This window comes from Aplysia californica, unplaced genomic scaffold, assembly GCF_000002075.1.
Source record: "Aplysia californica isolate F4 #8 unplaced genomic scaffold, AplCal3.0 scaffold00281, whole genome shotgun sequence".
In the NCBI taxonomy this organism is placed as follows: Eukaryota; Metazoa; Mollusca; class Gastropoda; order Aplysiida; family Aplysiidae; genus Aplysia; species Aplysia californica.
In genome coordinates, this window is record NW_004797551.1 from 411,495 (window position 1) to 422,266 (window position 10,772).

Here is a 10,772-nt window from a genome sequence, read left to right on the forward strand (position 1 = left end):
CCACACACACACACACACACACACAGATTCACACTAAAACACTACAATAAAACCTCCAAACCGATAAACACCAAGACAAAAACAAAAAACAAAATCCAAGAACAGCACACCATTTCAAACGCTAATGAAGGCACTTAGCCACTGGCCTTCTAAGCAAGAACGTTAGCAAACAAATCTAACAGTTCCAAAAATACAAAACAAAAAACAACAAACAAACAAAAAAATAACAATCCAAATAATAACATGTCTATCATTTAGATTTAGAAACAGTGGTAGGATTTGTTAGTTTGTAAGTTTTGCTCATAACTTCGCAGACCCAAATGGATGAATAGGCCTATAGAAAACATACCAGGCCACAAATGGCACCAATGTTAGGGTTTTTTTTCTGTCTGTAAATTTGCGCATAGGACTTGATCAAACTCCAGCGAGGAGAACAGACTTTTGTTTTGGGTGTGCATATTACAAGTGAAATGCCGAAAACTTTCCAAATTTTGTGAGAACAATTAACAGAGATTTTAGTCAAAGGTCACGATACCGCACTAATAATGTGAAAACTGTTTCTACCTACTGCTCTATTGGTAAAAAAGAAAAAGAACGAACACGAAAAGATCAAACAAGCAACAGAATTTCTTTTTTTTTTTTTTTAAAGCCTTGAATGTGAAACTGTCAAACATGAAAACAAAACCAGTCACACAGACTGAAACAGCTCATGCAAAAATACACAAAACTAAACAAACATCTTGATCTCCGAAGAACAGAATTTTGGTCCAGCGGTTTATGGGATCAAATCTCGGTAGTCGTGCCTGGAAAGGACACGGTCATTCTGAGATAGTTATGTGAAATATTGTCCTATTGTTCCCTCCTTCTTCACCTTGGAAGAGAGCACTAGTTTCTATCTGAACATCCGCAAGCTACATAACAGCTTTCTCTATTTTGGGTTTTAGGGAGAGTTTTATGGTACTTGCAAAACAAGAAGGTCTCTTATAAATGCCTAAGGTTAGAGGTGTTACAAGAGAATAACAACCACAAAATAGAAAGAGGAGTGATAAGGATGACAGATCTTTGAAAGGAAAGAAGGAGCAAAACAATCACGAAAAAGAAGGAGGAGTGATAAGGATGATAGATCTTTGATAGGAAAGAAGGAGCAAACCAAATCAGAGCACCCACCAACCATCCAAATACTCAAGCTACATAACAGCTTTCTCTATACAGAAAGTAAATGAAATTCATGTCATCAGTTTAGTTTTCTAAAAGCGCAAGTCTAGAATTTAAAAAAATTTTGTACTGGGAGACCAGTAAACAGTCGAAATTATCTGAGACGGATGGTTATCCGTTGTCAAGGAGAAAAGTTGTGGTTGCCTTAGACAGGTGGATGTCTTGGACAGTGCCATCATAATGTAAAAAAAAACTCGGTGGGGAAGGGGAATAAAAAGTGGTCATTAGCACCGCTGATTGTCTTATACAGGTGGTCATTTGCCCTGCTGATTGTCTTATACAGGTGGTCATTTGCCCTGCTGATTGTCTTATACAGGTGGCCATTTGCACCGCTGATCGTCTTATACAGGTGGCCATTTGCCCTGCTGATCGTCTTATACAGGTGGCCATTTGCCCTGCTGATGGTCTTATACAGGTGACCATTTGCCCTGCTGATTGTCTTATACAGGTGGCCATTTGCCCTGCTGATTGTCTTATACAGGTGGCCATTTGCACCGCTGATTGTCTTATACAGGTGGTCATTTGCATAGCTGATTGTCTTATACAGGTAGCCATTTGCACTGCTGATCGTCTTATACAGGTGGCCATTTGCACCGCTGATCGTCTTATACAGGTGGCCATTTGCACCGCTGATCGTCTTATACAGGTGGCCATTTGCCCTGCTGATTGTCTTATACAGGTGACCATTTGCACCGCTGATCGTCTTATACAGGTGGCCATTTGAGCAGGTTCAACTGTACTTATCAGATGTCATGTTGGTGTTGAAGAAAACACACTGATAAACGAGCCGAAAATATAACAAAACACACACAAAAAAATAAAAAAATAATAAAATAATAAAAAATGAGCAAGTCCTGAAAAGTGAAAGGCTTGGCGGAACATAATATATCTTCAAAATGATGATGACAGCGAAGGAAAAGAAAAAAATCAAAGGCATTCCGTAGCAAAATAATCACAGGCATTTTTCCTGTTGTATAGCGACACACTCAGTGAAACACCCAGCAACACACTCAGCAGACGCATTCATAAGCATAAGTAGAAAGAAACATTGTGGACACACTGTAGGCAAAAATGAACAAGGACAAAAACAAGAAGTGACAGAAAACAAAATTCAGCTGAAGACGCCATGTTTAAAAAAAACACACAAAAAAACAACAACTTTCGTCCTTAAAAAAAAATAATAATAATAAAAAAATTATTTTTAACTCAGAGCAGCTGACACTGATGCATGCAGTCCCCACTCACACTTTCATCTTCATCTTCTCCTCCTCCTCCTCCTCCTCCCTGTTCTTCTTCTTCTTCTTCCGCCTTCCAAGAAGAGTGAATGAGATGATGCACAAGAGAATGGAATGACATGAGCACACAATTCTTCACGTACACACTAAAGATGTTACAGACAGGTTCAGTTTAGCTTTTCGTAAGTGTTTTACAGCACTTGCAACATGAATAAGTCACAAAGGTACCGAAGATTAAAGGTGTTACTAGAGAGTAACATTTTAACATATAAGGAAAAGACAGATGAGAGATAGGGATGATGGTTGTTTAATAGGAAAGAAGGAGCATACCACACCAGGGCATCCACAAACCACCCACTGTTGTTAGTCCAGGCGATGAGAATGAGAGTGTCAAGATCAAAGCACATGAATTTTCACACACATGATACTAATGTTTCCCTGCTTTGACTAAGCTTGCAGTTAGTTCATTGTCATAACTACCTACACACTTAAAACAACAGCTGAGAAACATACCAGAGCATGTTAACACGTTACAGCAAAGGGGAAAAAAAACACATCTGCCTACAGATTGAGACGCAGGCAATTTTGAATCCCACTCAAAGAACGTTTCTTTTTTGTCCTGTTATCTTTTGTTCATGAGAGAATTTGTCACTATTTTCTGAGTTACTTTCTGTGTCCTTCGTACATGCAGCTTTCAACAGAGAATTTGTTATTACGTCTGTTAGCAAAGACACACCATGAGAGGCACAACATCCACTGTGTCAGAAAATATGACAAAAATGTGGAAGGTGCTACGTATCATACAGACACTTTCCTGAATCATGATTTTGTAGGCCTAATATGAAAATAATAATAATAATAATAAATAATAATGATAATAATAATAATGACAGTAACTATAATTATAATATTGAAACTAATAATGATAATGTAGATCATATTCATAGTGCCCACTCCCATGAGCACACAGATTTACGCGTTTTCCACACCCAGGGGTCTGTGTGGCCGAGTGGCTTGACTCACAAATAATGCTTAGCAAGTGTCAGTGACACAGGATCCAGAAGGGTGGTCACTGGGCTGTGCCCTTGAGCAAGATACAATAACCCAAGCTAAAAAAAACAGGCACTCCACACAGGGGACCAGCAATGGTATGTTTGTAAAATTGTCTGCACAGGTGTCATATTGTGCATTAGGTAGGCCTATTCTTTGTATGTTTATTCTTGTGTTTGAATATGTATTTATGTATGTATGTAAGTAAGCCAATGTTATACAAATTTCCCCTTGAAATTTATAATTTATAGTTATTAATTTATCCAACTACAAATTCATGAATGAACAATAACTGTGTAAAAAGTAAAAATTATAAACACTAGTAAAATTCCCTCAAGAAAGCTGCAGCTATGTTGGGCAGAAAGTAGCACTGCAGTCTACATATATATATGTAGAAACTCTAACGGCAAAAAAATTACTAGAAGGAAATAGAAACAGAGGTAGATCGGGAACATCTTACTCAAGGAACTTGAACAGATGCGTGACAGGAAAAGGCAAGGACAATATCTTCGTTTGTTCTTATTTTTTAAAGAGAATCTGAGCAGACAAATGACTTACAAACCATGAATGTTGATGTCTGTTTTATATCTTACACTTGCAAAAGAAGACACACACACAGACACTTTTGTAAAATAAGATTCAGCAAGCCAACATTTTATGCAGATGATGATGAAGTGCACTGACAAAATGAGTTACTTCTCTGATTTTAGCCCTGTGGACAAAGATACTTCAAATCTAAAGGTTGAATTTGTACAATTTACCCGTAAAAGTAAAGTTGTACCCGCATCCAATCCGGACATTGAGGATGGCCTTGTTAGTGAGACAATCTCCATGGCCTTCGGCATATTGTGGTAGGGTGGCCAGTTTCTTTCCACGGCGCCTTTACTTCCCCAACTCGAAGTCAGGTACCCATTACTGCTGGGTGGGCAGGAGGGGGTGAAAATTTACCGGTATGGAATGATAACAGACATCTTAAACTTAAAGAAAAGGGCACCAGTCGAAGATCTACAAATTTTACACTTGTGCATGCCTGTGTCAGTTTTCCGATTCTATCTCCAGTCAACGATTGCGAGAAATAATTTGCCACGGATTGCGAGAAATAACTCATTTTGTCAGTACAACTCACAAATTTTATCCCTCTATCACAAAAGAGGGAGAAACTTTCACTACTGTTACATTTTTTAATTTTTAATTTTTTTTTCTAGCACAACACACACCCACATGCTTCAGTGCACACACACACATACACCCACCTTGTGAAGATGGAAAATACATAGAGTGTCTTTGAAGGGCGACACGGAGATCTTGTGTATCATGCTGAGAGGTATTCTGTACTTGAGGGCCAAGGTCTTAGGGTCCAACACCAGCAGGGCTTGTGTGCTCAGCACTAGCAGTTTGTTCACCATCTGAGGGATGTGTGTATGTGGGGGGGGGGGGGGGGGAGGGGAGGAGAAATGGGCAATTAGGTGAAAAGTGACATGCGGTAAAGATAATAAAAATAATAATAATAATAATAATAATAATAATTATAATAATAATTTAATAATAATAATAATAGTAATAGATTGCATTTACATATCGCTCCATCCCATACGAGTATAAGCTCTGAGCTTTTTACATTAATCACATGATCACTGAAAAGTAATTATTCATTCACACAGGATAAAATATTTCACAGTAATAAGAAAAGCCAGTACAACCACATAAAGAAGAACCCTCACAACCATACATTAATTGTATACACACGTATGGACAGCAGTAAAAACAAAACATGTCAGCACTTAGTAACACACTACAGCTATAGATAAGATATAATAAGATAAGATTTTATTGATCTCCACAGAGAGAAATGTACTCTTTTATGGTAACTACACACACACATACACACATACACACGCACACACACACACACACACACACACACACACACACACACACACACACACACACACACTCACTCATACGATCTCTTTCTTTCACACACACATACATTTACATACCCCGACGCACACACATCAATAGTCATTGGATGGACGGACAAAATCTTATGTTATTCTCGGACACATGATCGTAACTAAATAGCTCCTATTGATGAGAGATAGACAGACAAAAAGAGAGAGTGGAGAGAAAGAAAAAGATACAAAAAGAGAGAAAGAAAGGGAGAGAGAGAGAGAGAAAGAAATAAACAGACAGACAGACAGACAGACAGACAGACAGACAGACAGACAGACAGAAAGACAGAAAGACAGACAGAAAGACCGACAGACAGAGAAGAGGTGTGTAAGGTTCAAAGAAATTAACAGCCAATACAACAAACAAAGAAACATGGACACAAACAAACACATAAGCAGTAGTTTTAACCTTTCCGTCAGCCCGGTTGACTTTATTGACAGCGTCTGCGAAAACCACGGAGATGTCCTGCGTAGATTTGTACAGCTTCTGCCACTTAATGTTGGACCGGATGTCCACATAGTCTCCGCGGAATGGAACTCCAACACTGTGGACAACGTTTAAAAAAAAAAAGTTTTAGTAAAAGTTTTACGCCACTGACAAAACAAATGATTAAGTTTGAGTAAAGAGAAGCACATCGACACAAAAGACGGCTGAAGACACCTCAAAACTCAGCAAAAGTAGAAACAATTGTACAGAACAGTAAGGACTGATTAAAAAAGAAATTTTCAATAATCTCGCTCTCGCACAGGTGAGTATACTAAAATAAAGTAATTACAGGAGATATTTTGATGATCAGGGGAAATAACACAATATATCAGAAAAGATTCACCAACAAATAATCAGGGGCTCAGACAACAAACAAAAAATCAGGGACATATTATAATCAGAGGAGAGAGCTGAAGTGCCTGATCGAGCACATTTCTTGTGTAACCTTTCAAACTAATACGCATGGTACTATCAACCATAAGAAACAGGACTTTAAGATAAAATGTAGGCTTAGAAACACTTGTTACTTCCATTATGTAATTTGTAATTGCAAAAAACTCTTCAAAAGGAAAACTTAAACCCAATGATCAAATACTAAATATAATGACGTCATTTGTAAAAAGAATCTCCATCACAGTAAAATTTTTTAACAAATTACAAGCTTTTAGACCTTTGAAAAAAATGGCAAACTTTGCAGAAAAAGTTTTTTCCTCAGAGAGAAACACTAATAATGGTCCTATATATGCTACATTAGTCCAAACAGTAGAGTTGCAATACTTAATACCCCCTCCCCCTTCACACACAGTTAGGGGCACACACACACCACACAAACAAATACAAACACATGTGTGTACACACATAAGTATACGTGTACACACATATCACACACGCCAGAGTACATACATTAAAAAAATATTATTGCAATTTGCAAAATAGTGCTGAAAACCAAACAGCAAACACACACACAAACACACACACTAACACACACGGCTAGAGAAAATACTGGGTGACATACATTGTATGAGCAAATCAAACAGGGGATATCTTGTTAAAAATAAGTACAGGATCATTTAGTCATTGCTTTCACAGCCTTAAAATAATCCCAGCTGGACCGATTGAACAGGACATTTAAAAAAGCAGCATTTAGCTCAGTCCAAACTTTACATAGAAAAGAATAAAGAAAGAAGGAAGGTGACAGGGAAAAGAAAGGAAGACAGGATGAAGCAGAAAGAAAAAATGAAAAAAGAAAAAAAGGATAAAAAGGTAAGACAGAAAAAAAAGAACAAAAGTAGATGACAGAAAAAAATGAAGGAAAAAGAAAAGGAGAAAGAAAAAAGACCTCCTTGCACAAACTCTTGTAATTTTGTAATGCCCTTAATTGACTTCCATGTGTAAACTCTTATCCTGCCCGTTGACCTCCATGTGTAAATTCTTGTCCTGCCCTTTGACCTCCATGTGTAAACTCTTGTCCTGCCCTTTGACCTCCATGTATAAACTCTTGTGCTGCCCTTTGACCTCCATGTGTAAACTCTTGTGCTGCCCTTTGACCTCCATGTGTAAACTCCTGTCCTACCCTTTGACCTCCATGTGTAAACTCTTGTCCTGCCCTTTGACTTCCATGAGTAAACTCTTGTCCTGCCCTTTGACCTCCATGAGTAAACTCTTGTCCTGCCCTTTGACCTCCATGAGTAAACTCTTGTCCTGCCCTTTGACCTCCATGAGTAAACTCTTGTGCTGCCCTTTGACCTCCATGAGTAAACTCTTGTGCTGCCCTTTGACCTCCATGAGTAAACTCTTGTCCTACCCTTTGACCTCCATGTGTAAAGTCTTGTCCTACCCTTTGACCTCATTGTGTAAACTCTTATCCTACCGTTTGACTTCCATGAGTAAACTCTTGTCCTATCCCGTTTAAACTGCGACCCTCTGTGTTAAATCCTGTCCTGCCCTTTGACCTCTGACCCTTTCCTCAGCAACCTAGACAGTCATAGTCAATCTATTGTCCTTAAGACTTATAGTACATGTATTGTAATATCCAAATTTGTGTACTCCTGGTGTAATTCTGGTTCGCCATAGAGTCAACCATTTGACTATTTGGAACCGAATGAAGGGCAAGGAGGGAATAGTTGCACGATCACTCGATATATATAGCGTGACTTGTGATTTGCGCCTTCAATTGCGCGTCCGCAGTGCGCACCAGAGAAACGAAGTAAAAAAAAAAAATTAGAGCAAAGAGTGGCGGCCATGACAGTTGACAGTCAAGAATTTGCCTCCACTGAAGTATGTGTATCAGAACAAATATAGAGAGCTATTATTATTATGTTAGTGTGCTGGTGCAGTGTACGCGCGTGTGTGTATGAATGTGTGTGTTTATGAGTGTGAGTGTGTGTGAGTCTGCTTGTGTGTGTGTCTGTGTGTGAGTCTGCTTGTGTGTGTGTGTGTGTGTGTGTGTGTGTATGTGTGTGTGTGAGTGAGTCTGCTTGCGTGTGTGTGAGTGAGTGTGTGTGACTATGTGCATGTACACTTGTACTTTTGTGTTTGTGTGAGTGTGTCTGTGTGTGTGTGTGTGTGGTAGCGCCTCTGTGTGCACATGTGAGAAGTGTGTGTGTGTGTGCGTGCTTGTATGAGTGTGTGGGTGTGCGTGCGCGAGTGTGTGAACACAAGTGTGTAGAAATAGAAAGACAGCAGATCAGACTCAGACCTTCCCCTCAGTGAGCAGCCTCACCCCATGGACCAGAGCAGAAACAGGCTGAAATGATGATGACACCATAATATATCTTCACTCAGGTCATTTTCAAAGGGGAGCATTTCGTTCAATGCCAAGATAAACGAAGACAGGGAAAACACACACAGACACACACACACAGACACAGACACACACATACAGACACGGACACATACACACACACACACACACATACACACACACACACACACACTTAAAACTGAAATTTAAAGCACACAGTTCTCATTTAGAATAGAACTACAACAAAAGATCACCATCTTCAATAATAATATTCAATCGGCACAACAAATAAATGATCCCACCCCAAAAACACAAAAACAAACATAAAAAATACCTTACCTCCAACAAAACCCCAACAAAAAAATACAAAATGACAACAACAACAATAACAACAGCAACAACAGCAACAGCAACAGCAACAGCAACAGCAACAGCAACAACAACAGCAACAACAACAACAACAGCAACAACAGCAACAGCAACAGCAACAGCAACAGCAACAACACACCCACCTGGCTGGGTAGGTCTCCTTTTTCCCCTTGAACAGGTTGCTAGCCACCATCTTCTCCTTCAGCCTGTACTTGGTCGCCTCGTCCAGACGGCCCCTGTACTTGGCGCACTGGGAAACACACACGGAGAAACAACGTCTTTTATGTTTTAGCAAGAGTTTTACTCATAAGACGCATGCTACGTATCCCATGGACAGCTAGAAAAACAAAGGAAAAAGTCTCGGTTGAAGCAAATTGCAGAAGACAGCTTATGGCGAATATAAGAAAGCGACAGGCAAATTTCTTCGGACACACAAGGCGGAAAGAAGCAATGGAGAATATAGTAACAACAGGCAAGTTTGATGGAAAGAGAGGCAGAGGCAGACAGAGGGAAAAGATACTGGACAAGACGACAACATGGCTAGGAGCAGCAAGAACAACAGACACCATTGCTGCAACGCAAGACAGAGTGAAGAGGAGGTCCATGATCGCCCACGCCAGTCGGCAAGGCACCAGATGATTATGAAGAGTTTTATGGCACTTGCAACACACAAAGGTCATATAAGTGCCGAAGATTAGAGATGTTACAAGAGAGTAACAAACACAACAAAAAGGAGGAGTGATTATGAAGATAGATGTTTGATTGATAGGGAAAAAGGAGCAAACCACACCAGAGCACCCGCCAACCACCCACCAACAGCTTTACGTCCACATCGACACTGTTTAGATCATTTGGGAGGAGTTAGGTGAGTGTAAGACACACACACCCTCCACCGATGGAACTGTTTCCTGAGCTCTACTCCTCTTCCCTCTCCTCACCCCCCTCCATTCTCTCTCTCTCTCTCTCTCTCTCTCTCTCTCTCTCACACACACACACACACACACACACACACACACACATAACACACACATAGCACATACACACACATACACATACATCACACACACACACACACACACACACACACACACACAAACACACACACACAACACATACACACACACACACACACACACATACACACACACTCACCCTCCACCGATGGAACAGTCTCCTCAGCTCATCTGAGGTAGTCCGGAGTCTGTTGGGAGGCTTGGGCCAGTCTTGGCTGATGGGCGAAGTGGATGGGAGGCTGTCTCGTAGCTTTAGCAGGTACTGACGTTTCTGGGAAAGAGAGAACGTGGTCGTCATTTTAGACTGGAGAGAGAGAGAGAGAGAGAGAGAGAGAGAGAGAGAGAGAGAGAAGAGAGAGAGAGAGAGAAAAGAAAGAAAAAAAGAGAGAGAGAAAAAAAGAAAGAAAAAAGAGAGACAGAGAGAAAGAGAGAGAGACAGAAAGAGAGAGAGAGAGAGAGAGAGAGAGAGAGAGAGAGGGGGGGGAGAAAGAGAGAGAGAGAGAGAGAATATTAATGCTTAGATCAAGAGGAGGAGCTGAGGGGGGAGTAGAAGACATAATTATAGACTTCACTTATATTATTCCCAGACGGGGCACTGTCTACCCACCGCTCTCTGTTCTCTAATAAATACCGCAACGCAAGTTGGCATCGTGGGCGTGAAAGCAAATAAGGGCCAACGACTAGTCTTGCTTTTATTGTAGAGTGTAT

General features: G+C 40.1%; 1 protein-coding gene across 1 annotated transcript in view; it reads right to left on the minus strand.

The window, feature by feature from the left end:
• LOC101854646 (unconventional myosin-Ia) overlaps nucleotides 1-10,772 on the minus strand; it is a gene marked incomplete at its 5' end in the record, with an annotated part of 55,584 nt that overhangs the window by 6,536 nt on the left and 38,276 nt on the right. Inside the window, 5 exon segments of the mRNA XM_035970531.1 lie at nucleotides 738-803; nucleotides 4,754-4,906; nucleotides 5,862-5,997; nucleotides 9,195-9,301; nucleotides 10,204-10,335. Coding sequence (XP_035826424.1) covers nucleotides 738-803; nucleotides 4,754-4,906; nucleotides 5,862-5,997; nucleotides 9,195-9,301; nucleotides 10,204-10,335 — 594 coding nt within the window.